Here is a 27,554-nt window from a genome sequence, read left to right on the forward strand (position 1 = left end):
GGAGGCCTTCCCAGACTGAGCCCCTTCTTTCCTCTCCCCCTCGTCCCCCTCTCCATCCCCCCGTCTTACCTCCTTCCCTTCCCCACAGCACCTGTATACATGTATATATGTTTGTACATATTTATTACTCTATTTATTTATTTTACTTGTACATATCTATTCTATTTATTTTATTTTGTTAATATGTTTGGTTTTGTTTTCTGTCTCCCCCTTATAGACTGTGAGCCCACTGTTGGGTAGGGACTGTCTCTACACATTGCCAACTTGTACTTCCCAAGCACTTAGTACAGTGCTCTGCACACAGTAAGCGCTCAATAAATATGATTGATTGATTTCTACTCCAGTCCATACTCCATTCGGTTGCCTGAATCATTCTTCTTCAAAAACTTTCAGACCGTGTTTCCCCACTCATCAAGAAACTCCGGTGGTTGCCCATCCACCTCCACGTCAATCCCAAACTCCTCAGCATTGGCTTTAAAGCACTTAACCACCTTGCCCCCTCCTACCTCACCTCGCTGCTCTCCTACTACAACCCAGCCTGTACACTTTGTTCCTCCGGTGGTAACCTTCTCACTGTCCCTCGATCTCGTCTATCTCGCCACCGACCTCTCGCCCACAACCTACCTCCGGCCTGGGACGCCCTCCCTCCTCATATCAGACCGATAATTGCTCTCCCCCACTTCAAAGCCTTATTGAAGACACAGCCCCTCCAGGAAGCCTTCCCTGACTGAGCCCTCCTCTCCTCTTCTCCCATTCCCTTCTGTGCTGCTAATACTTGCTCCCTCATTCAATCTCTCCCTTCCCTATGGCACATAGATCTGTCATTTATTTATTTATTTATCTGTTTATTTATTTATATGAAAGCCTGTCTCCCCCTCTAGACCCCCTCTTGAGCTCGTTGTGGGTTGGGAATGTGTTTGATGTTGTACTCTCTTAAGCATTATAATAATAATATAATAATGGGAAAGTTAGGTGGAGGAGATTCGGGTGTAAAGATGAAGCATTCAGACAGAAGATGCCGGCCAACCGTCCAGGCAGAGATGTTGTGGAGGCAAGAGGAGATGCGAGATTGCTGAGAAGGAGAGGCCAGAGCTAATGGGGGTGATTTAGAAGTCATCCACATAGAGAAGGAGAAGTGGCATGGCCTAGGAGAAGCAGCATTGCCTAGTGGATAGAGCATGTCAGGAAGACCTGGGTTCTAACCCTGACTCCTTCACAAGTCTGCTGTGTGATCTTGGGCAAGTCACTTAACTTCTCTGTGCCTCAGTTACCTCATCTGTAAAATGATGTAAAATTAAGACTGTGAGCCCCATGTGGGACAGGGACTGTGTCCAACCTGATTAGCTTGTCTCTACCCCAGCACTTAGTACAGTACTTGGCACAAAGTAAGCGCTTAACAAAAATAAATAACATACCATAAATACCATGAATAACAACAGAAAGGGTAGTTGAAGAGCTCTTTATGGGCAGGGAACATGTCTGCTAATTCTATTGCATTGTACTCTCCCAAGTTTATTCATTCATTCATTCAATCGTATTTATTGAGCGCTCACCGTGTGCAGAGCACTGCATTAAGCACTTGGAAAGTACAATTCGGCAACAGATAGACACAACCCCTACCCAACAACGGGCTCACAGTCTAGAAGGGGGAGACAGACAATAAAACGAAACAAGTAGACAGGCATCAATAGCATCAAAATAAAATAATAGAATTATAGATATATACACATCATTAATAAATAGAATAAGAAGTATGTACGAATGTACACAAGTGCTGTGGGGCGGAGAAGGGGGTAGGGGAAGAGGGAGGGAGTAGGGGCAATGGGGAGGGGAGGAGGAGCAGAGGATAAGGGTGCTTAGTATGGGGAGACCTCCTGGAGGTGGTGAGCTCTCAGAAAAATATTAAGTGGTGGAACCAGGATTAGAACCCATGACATTCTGACTCCCATCTTCTACCATCTTCACCATGCTGCTTTCCAGTGTTTAGGACAGTGCCCTGCACATAGTAAGTGCTCAATAAATCCAATCAATTGACTGAGGAATGAGCTCCCCAAGGGAAAGAGTATAAAGCGAGAAGAGCCAAAACAGGGCCTAACCCGCAGTTAGGATGTGGGAGGCAAAGGAAAAGCTCGTGAAAGAGACTGAGGATGGCTGAGGAAGTAAGTAGATCCAGGAGTAAACTGTGTCAGTAAGTATTCTTTCCTGGCTCTCCTCTTACTTCTTACTTCCAGGAGAAGGGAATGGTCCAGAATCTAAAGCAGCAGAGAGGTCAAGAGGATTTAGATAAGTAGAGCCCATTAGAGAAAAATGCAGAAAAGGAAATTGAGAATAAAAGTAGAGAGGGAGAGGTTGGAAGAGAGAGGAAAACAGGAAAAGAGAGGTCAGATATAGAGACTGACAGAGGTATAAATGATAGTAATAATAATAACGATGGCATTTGTTAAGCACTTACTATATGCAAAGCACTGTTCTAAGAGATGCAACCTAGAGGAGAGACCCTATGAAGAGGCAGGGAGGAAAAAAAAAGATTAAAGGAGTAGAACAGAGAGAAACACTCACTTACACACGTATAAGTACTCTGAAAGTTTCAGAAGTAAGCCAAATACCCACTATTTTCAACACACCTTCCACATCACCCCATCACATCGCTAAAATCTGTCCTTTCCTCTCCTTCCAAACCATTACTATGCTGATCCAAGCACTTCTCTTTACCCTACCTTCACTCATTCTTTCATTCAATCGTATTTATTGAGTGCTTACTGTGTGCAGAGCACTGTACTAAGCGCTTGGGAAGTACAAGCTGGCAACATCACTAATGCATCTTCCTCCTCACTGACCTCTCTGCCCCCTGTCTCTCCCCACTCCAATTCATACTTCAAACTGCTGCTTGGATCATCTTTCTAAAAAAAATTGCTCAGTCCACATCTCCCCAGAACCTCCAGTGGTTGTCGATCCACCCCTGCATCAAGCAGAAACTCCTTACCATCGGTTTTAAAGCACTCCATCAGCTCGCCCCCTCCTACCTCAACCTCACTGATCTCCTACAGCTCAGCCCACAAACTCCCGCTCCTCTAGTGCCAGAGGATTGTGCCCCAATCTCATCTATCTCAATTCAGACCCCTTTCCCACATCTTTCCCCTAGCTTGGAACTCCCTCTTCCTCCAAATACGCCGGACCACCTCTCTCCCCACCTTCAAAGCATTATTAAGTCACATCTCTTCCCAGAGCCCTTCCCCGGTTCCCCAACTTCTTTTCGCTTCTGCGTTTTCTGTGCACTTGAACCTGTGACCGTCGGACATTTGATAATTGCCCGCCCCGCAGACCCACAGCACTTATGCACAGATCTAGAGAAGCAGCGTGGCTCAGTAGAAAGAGCCCAGGCTTGGGAGTCAGAGGTCAGGGGTTCAAATCCCAGCTCCGCCGCTTGTCAGCTATGTGACTTTGGGCAAGTCATTTAACTTCTCTGTGCCTCAGTTCCCTCATCTGTAAAATGGGGATTAAGATTGTGAGCCCCACATGGGACAACCTGATCACCTTGTATCCTCCCCAGTGCTTAGAACAGTGCTTTGTACATAGTAAGCGCTTAACACCCAAATTATTATTATATATTATATATTATAAATTATCCATTTATATTAATGTCTGGCTCCAAGTGCTTAGTACACTGCTCTGCACACAGTAAGCACTCATTAAATACAATTGATTATTTATTGATCTCCTCTGGAGGTATAGTCACCTCCTCTGGAGGTGTAGCCCCAAGTGCTACAGTCATTCATTCATTCATTCAATCATATTTATTGAGCACTTACTGTGTGCAGAGCACCATACTAAGCTCTTGGGAAGTACAAGTCGGCAACATATAGAGCGGTCCCTACCCAACAACGGGCTCACAGTCTAGAAATGGGAGACAGACAACAAAACAAAAGATGTAGACAGGTGCCAAAATCGTCAGAACAAATAGAATTAAAGCTACAAGTTTTTTCCTTGAGGTTCCCCCTCGTGCAGGAACAGTACACTATAACAGAGTTGCTTGCAATGTTCCCTGGCCACATAAAGCTCATAGTCTATATGGGGAGACAAATATTAATAAAAATAAATAAATTACGGAGCTGTACATAAGTGCTTTGGGGCTAAGGGAGGAATGAAAAAAGGGAGAAAGTCAGGGCGATGCAGAAGGGAGTGTGAAAAGAGGAAATAGGGTTTAGTCAGGAAAGGCCTCTTGGAGACGTGCCTTCAGTAAGGTTTTGAAGACGGGGAGAGTAATTGCCTGTTGGATATGGATAGGTAGGGTGTTCCAGGAGAGAGGCAGGTCATGGGTGAGAGGTTGGAGGTGAGACAGCTGCGATAGAGGTACAGTGAGAAGGTCGGTGTTAGAGGAGTGAAATGTGTGGTTGGGTTGTAGTAGGAGAGTAGTGAGGCGAGATAGGAGAGAGCAAGATGATTGTTTTAAAATCAATGCTAATGAGTTTGTTGGATGCAGAGGTGGAGGTTCTTGAGGATGTGGAAAACACAGAGTGAACATACATTTTTATAGAAAAATGATCCAGGCAGCAGAGTCAAGTATGGATAAGAGTGGGAAGAGACCGGAGACAGGGAGGTCAGCAAGAAGGCTGATACACTAATCAAGGTAGGATCGGATAAGTACTTGGATTAATATGATAGCAGTTTGGATGGAGAGGGAAGGGTGAATTTTAGCCATGTTGTGAAGGTTGAACTGACAGGTTATGGGCTTGTGAGACAAGAAAAAATGGTGTTGTCTACAATGATGGGAAAATCAGGGGGAGGTCAGGGTTTGGGTGGGAAGATAAAGAGCTCTGTTTTGGACATGTTACATTTGAGTTGGGACATTCAAGTAGAAATGTCTTGAAGGCAGAAGGAAATGTGAGGTGGCAGAGAGGGAGAGAGATCAGGGCTGGACATGTAGATTTGGGAATCATCTGTCCAGAGGTGGTAGTTGAAGCCCTGGGAGCGAAGGAATAATAATAATAATAATAATAATAATAATGATGGCATTTGTTAAGCGCTTACTATGTGCAGAGCACTGTTCAAAGCGCTGAGGGTGGATACAAGGTGATCAAGTTGTCCCACGTGGGGCTCACAGTCTAATCCCCATTTGACAGATGAGGTAACTGAGGCTCAGAGAAGTGAAGTGACTTGCCCAAGGTCACACAGCAGACATGTGGCGGAGCCGGGATTCAAACCCATGACCTCTGACTCCAAAGCCCGGGCTCTTTTCCACTGAGCCACGCTGAATTCTCCAAGGGAGTGGATGGAGATGAAAAATAGAATGGGACCCAGAACTAAGCCTTGAGGGGTTAGAGGATGGGAGGCAGAGGAGCTGACCAAAGAGACCCAGTGTTCTAGGAGTTATAATATTTTTGTCAATATCAGCTAGAACTTGCCGTGTTGACATGCTTATGCATGGTGGCACCACACTGAAGCTTACTACAGTCCTAGGGAGCAATACATTGCTTTAGCAGCTTTAGAAAGTGAACTGCCTTTTCTAAATGTAGGATTTTGCTGCTTCAGCATAGAATATTAGTGTGCATGCCAAAAGATTGTATAGAGGAGAGGACACTTTTAATTGGACAAAAACAGCTATTTTGGAGGGCTTTTAATTAACCCTAGAACAGTGCTTTGCACAGAGTAAGCGCTTAACAACATTATATTTCAGTTGGGTTAAAATGACAAAAAAAACAACTATTCCTTGTTTGCACATTTCTGTTGCAGGGAGTTTCTTCTGCCTATCTCTCTTCTGGGCACCCCATCCCACTCCAGCCTCTATAGTTGCTTCTCTCCCACTCACACAGATTAAACTAGGTGAAAAGACCAATGGGTTTTGCCTTCCTATTTTTCCCCAGGCTTACCATGTGTTTTTTTTTCCTTCTTCATCTTCTCAGACCTCCCTCTTCCTATGTTTGTGTGTCTATATATTTTTAAAAGTGTCTACAGGGTTATATTTCTCCTTCTACGGTTGTCCCACATTGCTGTACTTAATCATGGTTGTCAAATATTCTACTTGTAAATATCCTAAACACCACGCTTCAGAAAGTACAAAATTAGGACCTGTGTTCTGTTCCTTCTACCCACTGTTTTTGTAATCCTGTTGGAATTACTTAGTCTAATGTTTAAAGTGATTTTTCTCTACACAGGTGTGCTTCTTAATGAGTTTGTCTCCATTGCTCTTACGTTTGTTTCATTTCGGTATCTGACAAAGCAGGAGCATCACCCTGGAAGTTCAAGCCCCGGAGGATCATAGTAGATGATGAGAATGACAGTAGGAAGGACAGAAACCATCGGATGCTTAGAAGTGCAGAGCTAAGAAAAGGTGGTAGATAGCAGCCACTAATTGTAGTAGATGTAAAGGTGAAGGACAAGAGCTTCTATGGCCTTGTTTCATTAAGCCTTGGCTTTTCCCTCTCAGGCAAGAAACATCTATCACCTTTTCAAAGACAAAGCTCTCAGCCATTCGTTGCTTTGTTTCTACCGTCTCTCCGAAACACAGCGAATTAGCCATTACTGCACTAGTCACGAGGGCCATTTGACTGATGCCACCTTAAGCTCTTTTCTTGGCATTTCTCTTCCAAGGTCCTTATTTCTCGAGAAGTGAAATTTAACGCTTGGTTAAACGAGACTTCTGTGCAAATCAGCCTCTCAGAGCAATCCAACCATTACAGCTGACTGTTCTGGATTCAAATCTACGCTCTCAGAGGCTGGGCAATTCAATTCTTCAGCTGGTGTCACGGGCACCGGATTTTTCATTGACGGAGCGCTCTGCTTCAGACCACTTTCCTCTGTCTGCAAGAGTATAATCTTAACTTGATTTAATCTGAGAAGCTAAATATAAGGCTGCTTTAACTAATGGGTTTAATTCACCCTTAATCCTAAAGGGAGAGTAAATTCAGTCAATTGAGGTTTTGTGAGGTGCCTCAAACTCTAAATCACTAAAACGGAGATGAAAAAAATAACATCTAAAAAACTACTCAATACTTAAGGGTGAGCCAGAAAGTTTAAAGACAATGAAATATTTTATTATTTCATGGATAAGTACACAAGTCTGCAATTTCACGGCAAATGTGTGGTTCATATTCTTAGGCAAAACATCACTAAAATAAATATCCTCATCAGATATTAACTTTCAACGATTACTATAAGTTCGCATTAAAAATATGTTTATATTTCATAAATGTATCATTCAGGAAGCCCACTGCGAACACTCTTCTGCTACATTATAAATTACTTAGATATGACAGAGTCATAGAAATAAAACTGAATACCAAGCCTTTCCCCCATTGCATAATGATTTAACGCGAACGTAATGGATTCCTTTTTACTTTACGGTCCAAGGGATAGATGACAAACATCCTTCACTTAAATGCAACATAAATTTTATACAGTGAACAAAGAGTACTGTACTTGGGCCCCGGAACTGCTATAGTCCCTTATGGACCCGAGAGGCAACGTACCACCGATTAGTTTCTTATGATTATCTTAGAAATAGGGCTCAGATATGGTTGCCCCCTTTGTGCTAAGCCTCCAGGGCTTACAGTAAGATTAATACAAATTCTAACTGCATTGGAAAGAAAAAATGGCAAAATAATTAGAATCCATAGTTAAAACCCGTTGTTGGATAGGGACCGTCCCTATATGTTGCCGATTTGTACTTCCCAAGTGCTTAGTACAGTGCTCTGCACACAGTAAGCGCTCAACAAATACGATTGAATGAATGAATCAAGGGTGAAGGGAGTAGGTCTTCCTTACTCAATTTAAAACCATTTCAGTTTACCCTAACACATTCATTCATTCAATCGTATTTATTGAGCACTGTGTGCACAGCACTGCACTAAGCACTTGGGAAGTACAAGTTGGCAACATACAGAGAGAGTCCCTACCCAACAATGGGCTCACAGTCTAGAAATGCAAAGAAGCTCCCACTCCGTGTCATATGTAAACACCTTCTGTTGACTTTCCAAAATCAAAGTAATGGATTCAGTGAGTTTTCTAATATTAAATTCAAATTAGTTTTTTTGTGATGTGTGGCTTATTTCTTTTCCTTTTTCCAGGCCTAGACATTTCAAAATGCCTTTATGTTGAACTGATAAGATTAAATGATTTTGGGGGGATGCAAATCATGAACTCAAATGTTTTTAGGAAGGAACAGATTAGTGATTTTTTTGATGTTTGCCTCACTTTTAGTATTTAATCTCACTGATGTGAAAATTCCACCTCTCTCCTTTAATCAATCTCCTCTAAATAAATGGAACGATTTAGAATTTTGGCCCACCCCATTTTTCCCCCAAGGCTATATTTATAGAAGGCAAAACATTACTAAAATAAATATCCTCATGGGATATGAAATGTAGGATGACACTAATGATATGCCTGGATTTTCCTTTAATAGTCTAAGACACTGTTTCCAAAAGTTTTATTTTTCAATACAAGCATGTGATCCATTTTCACACCATTAACTGCCACCTAAACGGAAATTGTTCTAAAACTAATTCTTTCAGTCCTGCGTGCAAAGAGACTATAAACCATGCTTTTTCCAAGCCCTTGTAAAAAACAAATGACTTTTCAGACAAACACAACTGATTTAAATCAAAATTCACACAAGCTGCATCTGAAATTGTCAACTTATCAGCCCAATGCAGAGTAAAGATGCCAAGTTATTATGCATGAACCAGTCAAAATTAGAGTTTATAATGGAAATGCCAATGACTCATAGCTACTAGATCAGATTTTGATGTGTTCCACAATACTTTCTACTGGGCTCAACAGATGTGCAGCATTTGATAAGCGGATAGCTTATAAAATTAAAGCATTCATACATAAATAAGGAGCACATGTATAACATGCTATTTCCAATTTTAAAAAGATGTGAAAGGGTCATTTAATGATTCTCAAAAATCCATCTTGCATACTTATTCTTTTCTTAAAACTTTGTATCGTTCTTTATACATATAAAAAAACGAAACAGTTCTACATTGCCGCAAACAGTGGTCTCATTCTCTTTTTCTGATGCATGCAAATCTTCAAAACCCTTTCTGGGGCTTAGTACTTCTCTCACTTAAAGATCTTTTCTTGAAAGAGTCAGCTGGTCATATTTTCAGCAGCCTAGAAAGAAAAAAAGGTACAATTTTTTATAATAAATCCACCCAAAATACATTTTGGGTATAGAAATTAGCCACAACACCATGATCATTGCTTACTGCTATTCCATTAGGATAGTGATGGTGGGTGATTTGGAAATCCTCACCAAAATTTTATGAAGATTCTTAAATGTTACATTTAAGGTTTCCTGCTGGCTTTCCTGGCAAAATAACATCAGTTGTGAGATCTCTCGCATCAACTTTTGACACTGTCCACTAAAGGCAAAGGTACGAGAAAGGAAAAGTAAAAGTTTCATCTATCGCCTCTGCTTTTGGACAGGGAACTGAAAAAACAATTAATGAGAAAAGGAAGTGGAGGCTTTGAACAAGACTAAGTTTCAGAAGGCCTGAAATAAAGAGTAGGCAAGAATGAACGCTTCTTGATTCAATAAACTGTAGAGAAAATGTCAGCAACGTTTTTATTTTTTTCCTGGAGGTGATTCCTGGCCCCCAAATGAGTTATTGTGGGAGGGGTGTGAGGGGCGGGGGGGACAGACAAAACTTCATCAGGACAAGGTGTCAAGCAAGTTCACCCACCCCCTTGAACTCTTAGCTGCCTCTGATACTGTGGATCAACTAACTCCCTTTCATGGAAACTTCACTTGGCTTCACTGACACTGGTCTCTCTCCTGGTTCTCCTTCAATCAACCAATTAGTCAGTGCTATTGACTGAGCATTTACTGGTGCAGAGCACTGTACTAAGTGCTTGGGAAAGTACACTATAACAGAGTAGGCAAAAACATTCCTTTCTCCACACGGTCTCTTTCACCCACTCCTCCCTGACTCACAAGCTTGTAACCTTGGACTTGTCCTTGTCTCATCTCTCTCATTCAAACCACATATTCAATCTGTCACCAAATCCTGTCGCTTCTACCTTCAAGACAGCTCTAAAATATTCCCTTTCCTTGCCATCTAAACTGTCGAGTCAATCCTCCTCTGTGATCTCCTTGCCTCCTGTCTTCACCCTACTGTTCTACAGGTCTACCAACTCTGTGCTCTACCAAGCACTTAGTATAATGCTCTGCACACCGTCAGCACTCAATTAAAAACCATCAATTGATCGTCCACTTTTCTAACCTTGATCCCATGTCTCATCTCTGACCCCTTGCCAGCATCCTCCCTGTGTCGGCCCGGAACTCCCTCCACTCCAACAGACCTTCAAAGCTCTACTGAAATTACACCTCTTCCAAGAAGCCTTCCTTGAACAGGCCCTCATTTCCCCTATCTGCCCTCCCTAAACTTTGCCTATGCACTTCAATCCTCACCCCTTAAAAACTTATTATTCACCCCACCCCACAACCCACTGCGCTTTTGTACCCATCCTTACACTACCCCTTCCCCTATCAGTAATTTTTTTTTTAACGCCTGTCTCCTCTAGAGTGCAATTTTTTTGTGGGCAGGGACCAGGTCTAGCACCTCTCAGTCAGTCAGTCAGTCAGTGGTATTTATTGAGTGCCTACTATGAGCAGAGCACTGTACTATATGCTTGGGAAAGTACAATGTAACAGACACAGCAGCCCTCTTCGGGCAAATGGAAGATCTAAAACATCGCTGGGCTCTCTTGCCTTCTAATGGATGATGTGAGCCAAACCGACTCTCGCCATCATGTTGGTTTCCTCGGGAGTTTGCCTCAGGACTCCTCTCGAGCCGTTGATACGACAGATCTGACAAAGTCAGGCAACCTACCAGCACTGAAGCTATACCCACTACATTATACCGTCCTAGGGCGAGACCCGGGAGGATCATTTGGCATATGACATCCAAACAGCTACTGAATGGTAAACTGAATTAAGTGCATGTGAGTGGGGACAGAGATATGTTTTAAAGACGGAGAATGAAGAGCTCAGACGATCCTTGAGTGGAGGTACAGATAGGAACAAGAAAACCCCAGCAAACAAAGCAGCTTGGCAATTAAATGCTAACTCTTGCAGAACGGATGTCACAGCATGGTCTAACAAGCATAAAGAATCCAAGAGAGCACTATAACTCTCTATACTTTTAGTCTGGTTTAAAATTTGAAGCCTCGTTGTTGCCATCTGATATGGCTTTCTTGGTTTTGATTTCCCATCAATCCCAGCTCTGCCATGTGTTTTCTTTGTGACCTCGGGTAAGTCACTTCACTTCTCTGTGCTTCAGTTACCTCATCTGTAAAATGGGGATTCAATATCTGTTCCCCCTTCTTATTCATTCATGTGAGCACCTGTGGGTAGGGACTGTGTCTGACCTGATTAACTTGCATCTACCCCGGCATTTAGAACAGTTCTTGACACACAGGAAGTGCTTAACAAATTGCTATTACTATTATTTTATTGTTATTATTATTATTACTATTCCTTCAGGTCTGTGTTGCTGAAGAAGACCTTGGGATATGTGTAAGCGTGAAAGTGCAATTCTGCTGGGTGGGTGGTTATTATACTACGAACAATAGCAAGATATTCAAATAGATACTTTACCAATCAATGGTATTTACTGAGCACTTAATGTGTACAGAACACTGTACAAAGCGCTTGTGAGAGACCAAAACAGAGTTGGTAGACATGCTCCCTGTCCACAATGAGCTTGCAGTTTGGAGAGGAAAACGGACATTACCATAAATAAATAAATTACGGACATGTATATAAGTGCTGTGGGGCTGAGGGAGGGGTGGAAAAAAGGGAGCAAACCCAAGTGCATTGGCGATGGAGAGTTGGAGGAGAGGAAATGAGAGTGTAGTCAAGGAAGGCTTTTTGGAAGAGTTGTGTCTTCCGTAAGGACTTGAAGATAGGGAGAGGAATTGTCAAAAATGAAGAGGGAGGGGATTCCAGGCCAGTGGCAGGACGTGGGCAAGAAATTGGCAGTGAGATAGATGAGACTGAGGTACAGTGAGTAGGCTGCCATTAGAGGAGCAAAGTGTGCAGGCTGGGTTGTAGTGGGACAGCATCATCATCAATCGTATTTATTGAGCACTTACTATGTGCAGAGCACTGTACTAAGCGCTTGGGAAGTACAAATTGGCAACATATAGAGACAGTCCCTACGCAACAGTGGGCTCACAGTCTAAAAGGGGGAGACAGAGAACAAACCAAACATACTAACAAAATAAAATAAATAGAATAGATATGTACAAATAAAATAAATAAATAAATAAATAGAGTAATAAATATGTACAAACATATATACATATATACAGGTGCTGTGGGGAAGGGAATGAGGTAAGATGGGGGGATGGAGAGAGGGACGAGGGCAGCAGTGGGGTTAGGTAGGAGCGGGCAAGGTGACTGAGTGCTTTTGCAATCAATCAGTGGTATTTGAGTGCTTACTCGGTGAAAAACATTGTGCTAAGTGCTTGAGAGGGTACGATACAATAGAATTGGTAGACACTATCCTTTCCCCCATGGAGGTTACTTTATGGTCAGATGAAATGCGGCTATTAAAAGCAGAGGATTTGGCCAAAATATTAAGGTGGCAGAGAAAGAGGTCCAGAAAAAAAAAAAAGGCTTCCAGCTGCTGTGAGGCACATTGTCCAAGAGGCATTTCAAGTGAATGTTGGGAAAGAGCTTTAGGAGAGAGACCTGTGGGACATGGTGTAATCAAGGAATGAACAGTTCTTCATCAGGGAGGGGATCTTTAAGGCCCTGAAAAGTAAAAGTTAGAGAAGCAGCATGGAGTAGTGGATAGAGCATAGAAGTTAGAATGTCATGGGTTCTAATACCGGCTCTGCCACTTGTCTGCTGTGTGACCTTGGACAAGTCACTTGACTTCTCTGAGCCTCAGTCACCTCATCTGTAAAGTGGGGATTGAGACTGTGAGTCCCACATGGGACCAGGGATTGTGTCCAACACAATTTGCTTGTGCCCACCCCAGCGCTTAGTACGGTGCCTGGCACATAGTAAGCACTTAAACATCATAATTATTACTTGCTATTATTAAAGGGCAATGTGGAAAGCAGTAATGGTCACTGCTGACAGCAAACACAGTGGTAGAACAAGGGTATGGTCTTGGTGAAAGCACAACGAGACAGGATTACGGGCCGTGCTTCGGCTTTATAGCCATGATTAGTGGCCTCAACTGCAAATATGAAAACATATATAAGATCTATTTCAAGAAAATGTTTTGATGACACATCGGGTACAATTTTTGCAAAGTACATATAGATCGGTTTTGCAAATAGCAAAATGACGATTAATAATGTGTTCCAGGGAGAGTGGAAGAGAAAAGATACATAGATTTTAGTTTTCAGTAACTGCATCCAGTCAGATAAATTAAGATTTTTTTTTTTTCCGTAAGCTTTGTAGATTAACACTATCCCTCACCTTTAATGCTTCTGTAGCCTTTCGAAGTTCTTTAATAACAGAGGACAAGGCCTCTGGGTTTATTCCTTGTTCACAGAGTCGGACACAGATAGAAAGAGTTTCCATATCCAAGCCAGTATTCAATATCCTTGAAATCTCAAGCAGAACTGAAATAGATACAGCAAAGCTTTAAAAGTTAGGTTTTATTGAAGCTGAGATATTAGAACACTGAAGTTCAATCGGATTTGCTGGAATTTGAACGTTACCTAAAAATAAGGGATGAGATGTTCATTCATTCATTCAATCGTATTTATTGAGCGCTTACTGTGTGCAAAGCACTGTACTAAGCGCTTGGGAAGTACAAGTTGGCAATATATAGAGACGGTCCCTACCCAACCACAGGCTCACAGTCTAGAAGGGGGAGACAGACAACAAAGCAAAACATTTGGGACAGGTGTCAAGTCATCAGAATAGTCTTTACATTTTAAATCCCCATATTCTAATAATAATTATAACAATTATGGTATTTGTTAAGTGCTTACTATCTGCCAACCACTGTTATAAATGCTCGGGTAGATACAAGTTAATACAGTCCCTGTCCCACACGGGACTCGCACTCTATTTCCTATTTTACAGATGAGGGAACTGAGGCACAGAGCAGTCAAGTGACTTGCCCAACACAGCAGACATGTCTTTAGCAGAACCAGGATTAGAATCCAGGCCCTTCTGACACCCAAGCCCTTGCTGTAAGATGTGATGCTCTTTTACAATCAAATTACTTCCCTGAATTCTTCCAAGAGGCTGAATAAATGTTTCCCTCAGACTAGCCCAAGTTTTAAGTGGGATACGGAACTTTCTTTCCTACGACCTCAAATTAAAGCAGCATTAATTGTAAAAATGATAGGATTTATTAAACACATACCAGGTACAATGCACTGGCCTAATGGAAAGAGCACGGGACGGGTGGGGGGCTGAGACCTGAGCAGGGCTTGGGAGGACGTTGGACAAATAACTTCTCTTCACCTCTGTTCTCTCATCCGCAAAATAGGGATCCAATACCTATTCTACCATTCACATGGACTATGAGTCTCATGTGGGACCTGATTATCTGGTATCTAACCTAACCCTTAGCTCAGTGCTTAGCACACAGCACGTACAGCATGTGCCACAATTTGAAAAATCATCTAGACTGCAGTCAAGTGTATCCTTTTCACAGCTTCACTGCAGTCCTCCTAAGTGTCATATAGGCCAGAATTAAATAATAATAATAATAATAACGGTGGGTTCTAATCCCAACTCAGCCATTTGTCTGCTGTGTGACCTTGGGCAAGCCACTTCACTTCTCTGTGCCTCTGGGGATTAAGACTGGGAGCCCCATGCGGGACAATCTGATTACTTTGTATCTACCCCAGAGTTTGGAACAGTGCTTGGCACAAGGTAAGCGCCTAACACAATAATAATAATAATAATAGCATTTATTAAGCGCTTACTATGTGCAAAGCACTGTTCTAAGCGCTGGGGAGGTTACAAGGTGATCAGGTTGTTCCACGTGGGGCTCACAGGCTTCATCCCCATTTTACAGATGAGGTAACTGAGGCCCAGAGAAGTGAAGTGACTTGCCCAAAGTCATACAGCTGACAATTGGCAGAGCCGGGGTTTGAACCCATGACCTCTGATTCCAAAGCTCTTTCCACTGAGCCATGCTGCTTCTCATAGCCACGCTGCTTCTCATAATCCTGACAATACTTGCCAAGCACTTACTATGTGCCAAGCACTGTTCAAAGCACTGGGGTAGGTGCAAATCAATCAGGTTGGACACAGTCCGTCTCACATGGGGCTCACGGTCTTAAGCCCTATTTTAGAGATGAGGTAACTGAGGCCCAGAGAAGTGAAGTGACTCGTCCTAGGTCCCACAGTGGACAAGTGGAAGAGCCGGGATTAGAATGCAGGTGCTTTTGACTCCTAAACTCCTGCTCTATCCACTAAGCCATGTTGCTTAGCAGTTAATTCAATTAACGACCGCGCTGCAGAATGGAAAAAGCGAAGAAGCACCAAGACCGAAGCTTCTCTTCTGTAGCAGCCAAGTCACACCTCGTTAGTACTGTCAGTTCTCCCAGAAAGCGGGGGCTGTGTTCTTGAAGAACCCAGCATTATGGAAAATTTGCACTGCATTACTCGCATTGCCCCACGCCAAATATGTGGGCAAAACCGCATTTTATCCAACAGAACTGTGTGGTCAGAGGCATGTCTCCTGACTCCACGTGGGTGTTTGACCCGAACTGCACGATGAAGATACGCATTATGGCACAAATTATTAAAATTGCCCGTGGAAACCTCAGTACGTGTTCTGTTCAGCCAACCGGATTAAAGCTGCCTGTTCACCTAACCTCCCTTTCCACATCGGGAAACTGTCAAAAGCTGAGTGCAGGGATGGTTCCTATGGAAATAAAAGCTAAAGCAGACCCTAACTCCTTTTCTCCTCAGATTTCCCCCTGCCCAGTGGGTGGGGTGGCAGTTTTGAAAATTTGAGAAGTTCATGTTGGGACAGACTACTCCTCCATGTACTTTTCCACCTTCTAGAACAATGTGGCTTAGTAGCTTATTGAGCGCTTAGTACAGTGCTCTGCACATAGTAAGCGCTCAATAAATACGATTGATGATGTGGTTGAACTCTTCCTCCTTGTCCCCTTCTCGGCCTACCCCTCACTAGAACAGTAAAGAAGAAAAGCATGTCCAAAGAAAACGAAGATGGAGAGGGGTTTAAAAAACAAATACATAAAAAATAAGATCCTTCCATGAGGGAGTGGCTGAAAAATTCAAAGGACTGCTCTAAGCAGTGAAGTAGATTCAAGTTAATCACGTTGGGCCTTTTACTGTATTTCTGAATCCACAATACCCTATCAAGTAGAACAGCATTTTCTAGGGAAAATAGTTGTAAGTGGCCAAAGTTCGGTTTCCAGTAAGTGCACGGAAATGGTGAACACATCGCTCTCCGGACAATTCAGTGTTGGCTATGGCACTATGCTCCTCTATTCTTCCACCTGAATGCCACCTGAACTGTGTGAGGTGCATTTCTGAATCCACAATACTCTATCAAAGTAGAACAGCATTTTCTAGGGAAAATATTTGTAAGTGGCCAAAGTTCGGTTTCCAGTAAGTGCACGGAAACGGTGAACACATCGCTCTCTGGACAATTCAGTGTTGGCTATGGCACTATGCTCCTCTACTCTTCCACCTGAATGCCACCTGAACTGTGTGAGGTGCACGGCCGGGGTAATGGAAGGAGCTCGGCTCTGGGAATCGGAAGGCCGCAGCAGTGTGCGCAGTGCCATCAGTGGTTCCTGGCCCACCCCGTGGGGTGAGGAGGCCCATCCTGGAAACAGCTGGCTAGCTTGGGAGACAAAGGCCATAGTGGCTAGCTGAACCCCCGCCAGCCACTGTGGCCAAAAAAGAGTCCCGTGAGTTTAAAGAAACAAAACGAAAAACCCCACTTCTGTGCGCAACAGAGGCTACCTCTGCTCCCCTGCTCCCTAGTTGAACTCCGCAGTCCGGCAGAACCGCCGATCTTTCTCCCTCTCTGCCGTCTCCCATTTCCTCTTGCTTTCAAGACATCTCTCCTCCCGTCACCTCAAGCTTAATGTGTCCAAAACTGACCACCTTATGTCCCCGACCAAACGCTGTCCGCCCAATGACTTTCCCATCCCATCCTACGCCATGACGGCATCATCCTTCCTGTCTCACAAGCCCATCACCTTGACGTTATCCTGTACTCCCCTCTCTCTTCAATCCATCACTACATCCTGTCGGTCCCAACTTCACAGCATTGCTAAAATCCAGGTGGGATTACTGCATCAGCCTCGTCGCCGACCCCCCAGTCCACTGCCTCTCCCGACTCCAGTCCATACTTCACTCTGCTGTCCGGATCATTTTTCTACAAAAATGTCCAGGACGTGTCATCCCGCTCCTCAAAAAACTGCAGTGGTTGCCCAAAGTGCTTAGTACAGTGCTCTGCACACATTAAGCGCTCAATAAATACGATTGATGATGATCCATCTCCGCATCAAACAAACACTCCTCACCATTGATTTAAAGCACTCATCACCTGAGTGCTGAGTACTTACCGTACGCAAGGGAATGGACTAAATGCTTGGTAAAACACAATACGATATTAGAGAAAGTCACGGGCATATTGCACTTGTTGGAAATCAGTTACAAAATTCAATAAGCAATTCTCCCTCCCCAAGGTACAATTTTCTTTATCTTTTGTTACATTAATTCCCTTTCCCATGTTGGTTTTTAAAAAAATATTCACTAGCTACTTTCTGAACAGATAATCAAGGCAAATGTTAAGGTGACCTCAAAGTGAAATAAGCACTGATCCAAGTGCCCCAAATGTAAAAGAAACCATTTATTTGATCTTATTTGAGCGCTTACCGTGTGCAGAGCACTGTACTAAGCGCTTGGGAAGTACAAGTCGGCAACATATAGAGACGGTCCCTACCCAACAACGGGCTCAGTCTAGTAGGCAGCTCAAATAAAAGAAACTATGTACCTCGCTCTCTTTCTCTCATTCCTTGGTTTTACCTTATACAGTGTGCACAGGAACTCCAAAAATGAGTCTACTTGAGTTACAAGAGGACGATTTTTAAGGATTCTGGGCAGGTCACAGAACAATGACAGAATGCATTTTTTAAAAAAATGGCATTTGTTAAGCACTTACTACATGCCAGGCACTGTACTAAGCACTGGGGTCCGTACACACTAATCAGGTTGGAGGCAGTCCATGCCCACATGGGGCTCGCAGTTTTAATCTCCATTTGCAGATGAGATAACTGAGGCCCAGGGAAGTGAAGTGACTTTACCCAAGGTCACACAGCAGACAAGTGGTGGAGCACGGATTATAATTTTGGTATTTGTTAAGCGCTTAATATGTGCCAAGCATGGTCCCTCTGACTCTAGACTGTGAGCCCATTGTTGGGTAGGGACTGTCTCTCTATGTTGCCAACTTGTACTTCCCAAGCGCTTAGTCCAGTGCTCTGCACACAGTAAGCGCTCAATAAATACGATTGAACGAATGAATGAATGAATCCCCAGCCCAAGCCCTATCCACTAGGCCACACTGCTTCACGGTCAGTGCAACCGACGGCTAGAGAGGATTAATATGGACCACAAAGGACTAAGAATTTTTATATAACTTTTGGAACGTCAGCTTCGGTAGACACTCATCTCTTTTACGGGGGTGGGTGGGGGGGGTATCCTGATGAACCCCGTGTTAATGGTGATTTTGGTTAGAATAAGTGTACCTTGATGATAACTGTTTCTTCCAGGACCACATTTCCTCCTACCTCAATACGCACATGATGGCAGAGATGATCCCTAATTCTCTAAAACAGCGCCCAGCCAAGTCACACAGGACAAGCGTTAGGAAAGAACTTGACTGAATAGGGTTTTAAGACATCTTTATTAATCACTCAATCGTATTTATTGAGCGCTTACTGTGTGCAGAGCACTGTACTAAGCACTTGGGAAGTACAAGTTGGCAACATATAGAGACAGTCCCTACCCAACAGTGGGCTCACAGTCTAAAACATTTCTTTAGGTCAGCGGTTCGTTCCTAAGACACCCCGCGGATGTCAGGAAAAGCTCCTTTTCCATCTCATCCCTCAGCCTACTCTTCCTTCTCACATTCGCTCCCTAAGCGTTCGTTCATTCATTCAGTCGTATTTATTAAGCTCTCACTGAGTTCAGAGTACTGTACTAAGCGCTTGGGAAAGTCCAATACAACAATAAAGAGTGACAACCCCTGCTCACAACGAGCTCAGACTCTAGAGTTATAGTGTTGAGTTCAGTCCCGGTGTTAATAATGCTCAGTTGTGTTGAGACTTAGCCATTATTAATTTCACAGCTGAACAATGACATATGTAATAATAATAATAGTGGTATTTGTTAAGCACTTACTATGTGCCAAGCACTGTTCTAAGCACTGGTGTAGATACAGGGTAATCATATGGGGCTCACAGTCATAATCCACATTTTACAGATAAGGTAGCTGAGGCACAGAGAAGTGAAGTGACTTGACCAAAGTCACACAGCAGACAAGTGGCAGAGCCGGGATTAGAACCCATGACCTTCTGACTCCCAGGCCTGAGCTCTAGCCACTATGCCATGCTGCTTCTTTAGCTGATTTTCTGTAAGAAATAGAAAATGAAATCACTTGCCCCCCCAAACGCCTTTTAATAATAATGATAATGGCATTTGTTAAGCATTTACTAAGTGTGAAGCACTGTTCTAAGCGCTGGGGGGATACAAGGTGATCAGGATGTCCCACGTGGGGCTCACAGTCTTAATCCCCATTTTACAGATGAGGGAACTGAGGCTCGGAGAACCTCACATATTAAGTGACTTGCCCAAGGTCACACAGCTGACAAGTGGTGGAGCCGGGATTCGAACCCATGACCTCTGACTCCCAAGCCCGGGCCCTTTCCACCCCGCCCTCCGTTCTCTTGCCCCTAAGGCCCTTAAGGCCCCGGGCTTCGCTCCCCCTTCTCGACTGTGAGCCCACTGCTCATTCATTCATTCAATCGCATTTATTGAGCGCTTACTATGTGCAGAGCACTGTACTAAGCGCTTGGGAAGTATAAGTTGGCAACATATAGAGACAGTCCCTACCCAACAGTGGGCTCACAGTCTAGAAGGGGGAGACAGAGAACAAAACAAAACAAAATGAATATTAACAAATTTTTTAAATTAAATTGCAGTTAGTTACACCATAATGTCTCTACCATGGTCATTTTTTGATGAAGTTTGTATTGATCAGAACACTGAAAATACCCACATCAGTCTTACAGGCAAAATTGTATATATGTATATCACCTGTATATATGTATATATGTTTGTACATATTTATTACTCTATTTATTTATGTATTTTATTTGTACATATCTATTCTATTTATTTTATTTTGTTAGTATGTTTGGTTTTGTTCTCTGCCTCCCCCTTTTAGACTGTGAGCCCACTGTTGGGTAGGGACTGTCTCTATATGTTGCCAATTTGTACTTCCCAAGCGCTTAGTACAGTGCTCTGCACATAGTAAGTGCTCAATCAATACGATTGATGATGATGATGATAATTAAGGACTTTATGGGTTCCTATACACCATGGGACACATGTATTTATACATTACAAATTAATAACCTTGCCAGATATCTCAGCTTGATGACCTTTGATGATGCCCTGCAGAGCCTACTTACGGATGTATGGTTGTACAGGTGACAACTTTTAGAATTTACTCCTTTACACAGATGATTCATATAAAGTGTGATTTACACTGCTGGACTTGCAGCACCAGTCTCTAAGCTGCAACTTTGCAAAATAATATTTTAAATTATTTACAGCCCAGTATTGTACCATTAGGATTAGAAGGAACTCAAAGTGATGACACTGAAGCATAAGGTCTTACTGGTGGTCTTTTTGTTTGTTTTTAGTGTAATGATTCAGCATGGAAGGAAGATCTCTAAAATACTGGGTCAAGAAAGTCAGATACACAAAAAGAGCCCAAGAAAACAACAGATCTGTGTGTGCAGACAACTAGTCCTGCTCACATGGGAAAAATTAGAAAAATTCACACATCTACAAACACATGCACAAACTTATGCACACTACTATTAACTTGTTTGATTAAGATACTACAAATTCAGGCCATTTCTGAGCACCAATACTTTTTTATTCTGTAGCTTTCTATAGCTTTCTTCTCTGACCCTGAACTGAGGTCAGTATCTATTGCTATTTATAATTTGTATTTATTTGATCTTGTTCAGAACAGGATTAATACGCGCACGACAGCAGAAGCCACATGGTGTAGTGGATAGAACACAGGCCCGTTGGGTAGGGACTGTCTATCTGTTGCCATATTGTACTTTCCAAGCGCTTAGTACAGTGCTCTGCACACAATAAGCGCTCAATAAATACAAGTGAATGAATGAATGAAAGCGGGCCCCAGACGGCAGCGTGCTCTCCCGTCGATGGCCGCCTCCACCCTGCAGCCCTCCAGGCCCACCTTCGACCCTCCCCTGCTTCCTGGAGAAGCAACGCGGCTCAGTGGAAAGAGCCCGGGCTTTGGAGTCAGAGGTCATGGGTTCGAATCCCGGCTCCGCCTCATGTCTGCTGTGTGACCTTGGGCAAGTCACTTCACTTCTCTGGGCCTCAGTTACCTCGTCTGTAAAATGAGGATTAAGACTGTGTGCCCCCCGTGGGACAACCTGATCACCTTGCAACCACCCCCAGCGCTTAGAACAGTGCTTTGCACATAGCAAGCACTTAACAAATGCCATCATTATTTCAAATCCCGGATCTGCCAGTTGTCAGCTGTGTGACTTTGGGCAAGTCACTTAACTTCTCTGGGCCTCAGTTACCTCATCTGTAAAATGGGGATGAAGACCGTGAGCCCCCCGTGGGACAACCTGATCACCTTGTAACCTCCCCAGCACTTAGAACAGTGCTTTGCACATAGTAAGCGCTTAATAAATGCTATTATTATTATTATTATTATTATTATTATTATTATTATTATTACTATTCCCGGCGAAGCCTCTCAGCCACTTGGGCCAGGACCCTAGGGATGGGTTTCATCATCATCATCATCATGGTGTTTGTTAAGTGGTTACTATGTGCTAGGCACTGTTCTAAGAGCTAGGGTACATACAAAGTAATCGGGTTGGACCCAGTCTTTGTCCCGCATGGGGCTCACACTCTTAATCAATCAATCAATCGTATTTATTGAGCACTTACTGTGTGCAGAGCACTGTACTAAGCGCTTGGGAAGTACAAGTTGGCAACATATAGAGACGGTTCCTACCCAACAGTGGGCTCACAGTCTAGAAGGGACTGTGGAAATCAGCGCGGTTTAGTGGAAAGAGTCCGGGCTTGGGAGTCAGAGGCCATGGGTTCTAATCCCGGCTCTGCCACTTGTCTGCTATGTGACCCTGGGCAAGTCACTTCACTTCTCCGGGCCTCAGTGACCTCACCTGGAAAACGGGGATTAAAAGTGTGAGCCCCATGTGAGACAACCCGATTCCCCTGTATCCACCCCAGCGATTAGAACAGTGCTTGGCTCATAGTAAGTGCTTAACAAATACCATCATGATTAATCCCCATTTTACAGCGGAGGGAACCGAGGCCCAGAGAAGCGAAGTGATCTGCCCAAGGTGACAGAGCAGACGAGGGGCGGAGGTGGGATTAGAAGGCAGGAGCTTCTGTCTCCCAAGCCGCTACACCAACCTCCTTCTCCACGGGAAGCAGCGCGGCTCGGCGGCAAGAGCCTGGGTTTGGGAGTCAGAGGTCATGGGTTCTAATCCCACCTCCGCCACTTGTCAGCTGTGTGACTTTGGGCGAGTCACTTCACTTCTCCAGGCCTCAGTGATCTCATCTGTAAAACGGGGATGAAGACTGTGAGCCCCACGTGGGACAGCCGATCACCTTGTACCCTCCCCCCAGTGCTTAGAACAGTGCTTGGCACGTAGTAAGCGGTTAACAAATGCCATCATCATTATTATTATTGGGGATTGGCTGGGTATCCATCCCGCACCCTCCAGTGCCCCACACCATTTAGACTGTGAGCCCATCGTTGGGTAGGGAACATCTCCATCTGTTGCCGAACTGCACTTTCCAAACAAAGTCCAGGGCTTTGCACATTAATTCATTCATTCAATCGTATTTATTGAGCGCTACTGTGTGCAGAGCACTGTACTAAGCGCTTGGGAAGTCCAAGCTGGCAACATATAGAGACGGTCCCTACCCAACAGTGGGTTCACAGTCTAGAAGGGGGAGAAAGAGAACAAAACAAAACATATTAACAAAATAAAATAAATAGAATATGTACAAATAAAATAGAGTAGTAAATACGTACAAACGTATATACAGGTGGTGTGGGGAGGGGAAGGAGGTAAGGTGGGGGGGATGGAGAGGGGAGGGGGGAGAGGAAGGAGGGGGCTCAGAGTGGGAAGGCCTCCTGGAGGAGGTGAGCTCTCAGTAGGGCCTTGAAGGGAGGAAGAGAGCTAGCTAGAGTAATAAATACTTACAAATATATATACAGGTCCAGCCCAGTGACCTTGTATTGACCCCAGCGCTTAGAACAGTGCCTGGCACATAGCAAGTGTTCAACAAACGCCATCATCATCATCATTATTATCATTAAGTCACTTGACTGCTCTGGACCTATTCTATTTATTTTATTTTGTCAATATGTTTTGTTTTGTTCTCTGTCTCCCCCTTCTATTCATTCAATCGTATTTATCACGCGCTTACTGTGTAAACGGTAAGTGCTCCCTAAATACAAGTGAATGAATGAATTTAGGGCCCCGTCCAGTGGGGGGACGGGGCACAAGTGACTCAGCCAGCCCCCTCCCCTCAGTCCGGCCCCCCACTCCCACCCCGGCCTTAGGAGAAGCAGCGTGGCTCAGTAGAAAGAGCCTGGGCTTTGGAGTCAGAGATCATGGGTTCAAATCCTGCCTCTGCCAACTGTCAGCTGGGTGACCTTGGTCAAATCACTTAACTTCTCTGGGCCTCAGTTCCCTCATCTGTAAAATGGGGATTAAAACTGTCAGCCCCCCAGTGGGACAACCCGATCACCTTGTATCCCCCCCCAGTGCTTAGAACAGTGCTTGGCACATAGTAAGCGCTTAACAAGTACCATTACTTGTTAAGGAGCAGCCGTGAGGCTCAATGGAAAGAGCCCGGGCTTTGGAGTCAGAGGTCATGGGTTCGAATTCCGACGGCCAATTTTCAGGTGGGTGACTTTAGGCAAGTCGCTTCGCTTCTCTGTGCCTCCGTTCCCTCATCTGTAAAATGGGGATGAGAACTGTGCGCCCCCACCGTGGGACAACCTGATCCCCTTGTATCCTTCCCAGTGCTTAGAACAGTGCTTTGCACATAATAATAATAATAATAATAATAATAATGTTGGCATTTAAGCGCTTACTATGCGCAAAGCACTGTTCTAAGCGCTGGGGGGATACAAAGTGATCAGGTTGTCCCACATGGGGCTCACAGTCTTAATCCCCATTTTACAGATGAGGTAACTGAGGCTCAGGGAAGTTAAGTGACTTGCTCAAGGTCACACAGCAGACATGTGGTGGAGCCGGGAAACTCCTCACCCTCGGCTTCAAGGCTGTCCATCCATCCCCTCGCCCCCTCTTACCTCCCCTCCCTTCTGTCCTTCTCCAGCCCAGCCGGCACCCTCCGCTCCTCTGCCGCTAACCTCCTCACCGTTAGGCCTCATTCTCGCCTGTCCCGCCATCGACCCCCGGCCCACATCATCCCCCGGGCCTGGAATGCTCCCAATCCCTCTGCCCCTCCGCCAAGCTAGCTCTCTTCCTCCCTTCAAGGCCCTGCTGAGAGCTCACCTCCTCCAGGAGGCCTTCCCAGACTGAGCCCCTTCCTTCCTCTCCCCCTCGACCCCCTCTCCATCCCCCGCATCTCACCTCCTTCCCTTCCCCACAGCACCTGTATATATGTTTGCACGGATTTATCACTCATTTATTTATTTTACTTGTACATATCTATTCTATTTATTTTATTAGTGTGTTTTGTTTTGCTCTCTGTCTCCCCCTTCCAGACCGTGAGCCCGCTGTTGGGTAGGGACCGTCTCTAGATGTTGACGACGTCCTTCCCAAGCGCTTAGTCCAGTGCTCTGCACACAGTAAGCGCTCCATAAATACGACTGATTGAACCCATGACCTCTGACTCCAAAGCCCGGGCTCTTCTCACCGAGCCACGCTGCTTTTCTAGTAGTAAGTGCTTAACGAATACCATCATTATCATTATTATTATTATTATTATTATCCCGCCCCCCCCGGCCCCTCCCCTCAGCCTCCCCCCCCCCACTCCGGCCCCTCCCCTCAGCCCCCTCCCCCGCACTCCCCGGCCCCTCCCCTCAGCCCCCCCCACCCCGTCTCTCCCCTCAGCGCCCTCCCCTCCCCCGGCCCCTCCCCTCAGCCCCCCCCGCACTCCCCCGGCCCCTCCCCTCAGCCCCCCCCCCGCACTCCCCCGGCCCCTCCCCTCAGCCCCCCCCGCACTCCCCCGGCCCCTCCCCTCAGCCCCCCCCCCCCGCACTCCCCCGGCCTCTCCCCTCAGCTCCCCCCCCCCCCCCCCCGGCCTCTCTCCTCATCCCCCGGCCCCTCCCCTCAGCCCCCTTCTCCCCCCGGCCCTTCCCCTCAGCCGCCCCCCCTCCCCCGGCCCCTCCCCCCAGCCCCTCCCTTCCCCCTCTCTCCTCAGACCCCCCCCTCCCCCGCCCCCTCCCCTCAGCCCCCCCCTCCCCTGCCCTCAGCCCCCCCCACTCCTCCGGCCCCTGCCCTCAGCCCGCCCCCACTCCCCCGGCCCCGCCCCTCAGCCCGCCCCCACTCCCCCGGCCCCTCCCCTCAGCCCCCCCGACCCCGTCTCTCCCCTCAGCGCCCTCCCCTCCCCCGGCCCCTCTCCTCAGACGCCCCCCCTCCTCTCCCCCGGCCCCTCCCCTCAGCCCCCCCCCCGCACTCCCCCGGCCCCTCCCCTCAGCCCCCCCCCCGCACTCCCCCGGCCCCTCCCCTCAGCCCCCCCTCCCCCGGCCCGTCCCCTCAGCCCCCCCCCCCGCACTCCCCCGGCCTCTCCCCTCAGCCTCCTCCCCCCCCCCCCCCGGCCTCTCTCCTCATCCCCCGGCCTCTCCCCTCAGCCCCCTTCTCCCCCCGGCCCCTCCCCTCAGCCGCCCCCCTCCCCCGGCCCCTCCCCTCAGCCCCTCCCTCCCCCTCTCCCCTCAGCCCCCCACTCCCCCGCCCCCTCCCCTCAGCCCCCCCCTCCCCTGCCCTCAGCCCCCCCCACTCCTCCGGCCCCTGCCCTCAGCCCGCCCCCCCTCCCCCGGCCCCGCCCCTCAGCCCGCCCCCACTCCCTCGGCCCCTCCCCTCAGCCCCCCCCGCCCCTCCCCTCAGCCCCCTCCCCCGCACTCCCCGGCCCCTCCCCTCAGCCCCCCCCACCCCGTCTCTCCCCTCAGCGCCCTCCCCTCCCCCGGCCCCTCTCCTCAGCCCCCTCCTCTCCCCCGGCCCCTCTCCTCAGCCCCCCCCCCCCGCACTCCCCCGGCCCCTCTCCTCAGCCCCCCCCCCCGGCCTGTCCCCTCAGCCCCCCCCCCCGCACTCCCCCGGCCTCTCCCCTCAGCTCCCCCCCCTCCCCCGGCCTCTCTCCTCAACACCCCCCCCCCCCAGTCTGTCTCCTCAGCCTCATTCCCCCCCCCCCCGGGCCTCTCTCCTCATCCCCCTCCCCCCCTCCCCTCACCACTGCCCCGGCCCCTCCCCTCAGCCCCCCCTTCCCCGGCCCCTCCCCTCAGCCCCCCTTCCCCCGGCCCCTCCCCTCAGCCGCCCCCCCTCCCCTGCCCTCAGCCCCCCCCACTCCCCCGGCCCCTGCCCTCAGCCCGCCCCCACTCCCCCGGCCCCTCCCCTCAGCCCGCCCCCCCCAGCCTCTCTCCTCAGCCGCCCCCCCCCCCCCCGGCATCCTTCCTCTGCCCGCCCCCCCGGCCCCTCTCCTCAGCCCCCCCCCAGCCCCTCCCCTCAGCCCTCCCCGCTCCCCCGGCCTCTCCCCTCAGCCTCCCCACTCCCCCGGTCTCTCCCCTCAGCTCAGGCTCCCCCCGGCCCCTCTCCCTCTCCTCAGCCCGGCCGTCGGGGCGTGCGGGCGTCCGGGCCCTCACCATCCATGGTCTCCCTCACGGCGTTGAGGTTGAGCGCGTTCGCGCCGCCGCTACCGGTCGCCATGGCGGGCGGGCGGGCAGCTAGGAGAGGGAAGGAGGGAGAGAGGGCGGGCGGGCGCCGGCCCCCAGCCTGACTCGGAAGTAGCTGCGGGCCCAAAGCCCCGCCCCGCCCCGCCGGGCCCGCCCACTACACCACCACCGCCACCACCTCCTCCTCCTCCTCCTCCTCCTCCTCACACCGGTCAATCAATCAATCAACCGTATTGACGGAGCGCTTACTGCGTGCAGAGCGCCGGACTAAGCGCTGGGGAAGGACAAGTCGGCCACATGGAGAGGCGGCCCCTCCCCAACGGCGGGCTCCCAGTCATTCATTCGATCGTATTGTCCTCCTCACAACAGCCGTTCATTCAGTCGTACTGTCCTCCTCACAAC

The 27,554-nt window shown here is 47.0% G+C and overlaps 1 protein-coding gene across 1 annotated transcript; it reads right to left on the bottom strand.

Moving 5' to 3' along the window:
• Positions 1-7,009: 7,009 nt before the first annotated feature.
• MZT1 (mitotic spindle organizing protein 1) lies at positions 7,010-27,219 on the bottom strand. The gene is made up of 3 exons (XM_038740829.1): positions 27,123-27,219; positions 13,442-13,587; positions 7,010-9,114 (listed from the first exon to the last, which is right to left on the bottom strand). The coding sequence occupies exons 1-3, from the start codon at positions 27,184-27,186 to the stop codon at positions 9,091-9,093; spliced, it is 234 nt and encodes a 77-aa protein (XP_038596757.1). The 5' UTR covers positions 27,187-27,219; the 3' UTR covers positions 7,010-9,090.
• Between the last annotated feature and the right edge of the window lie 335 nt (positions 27,220-27,554).

The sequence above is a fragment of the Tachyglossus aculeatus genome, chromosome 2 (assembly GCF_015852505.1).
Source record: "Tachyglossus aculeatus isolate mTacAcu1 chromosome 2, mTacAcu1.pri, whole genome shotgun sequence".
Taxonomy (NCBI): Eukaryota; Metazoa; Chordata; class Mammalia; order Monotremata; family Tachyglossidae; genus Tachyglossus; species Tachyglossus aculeatus.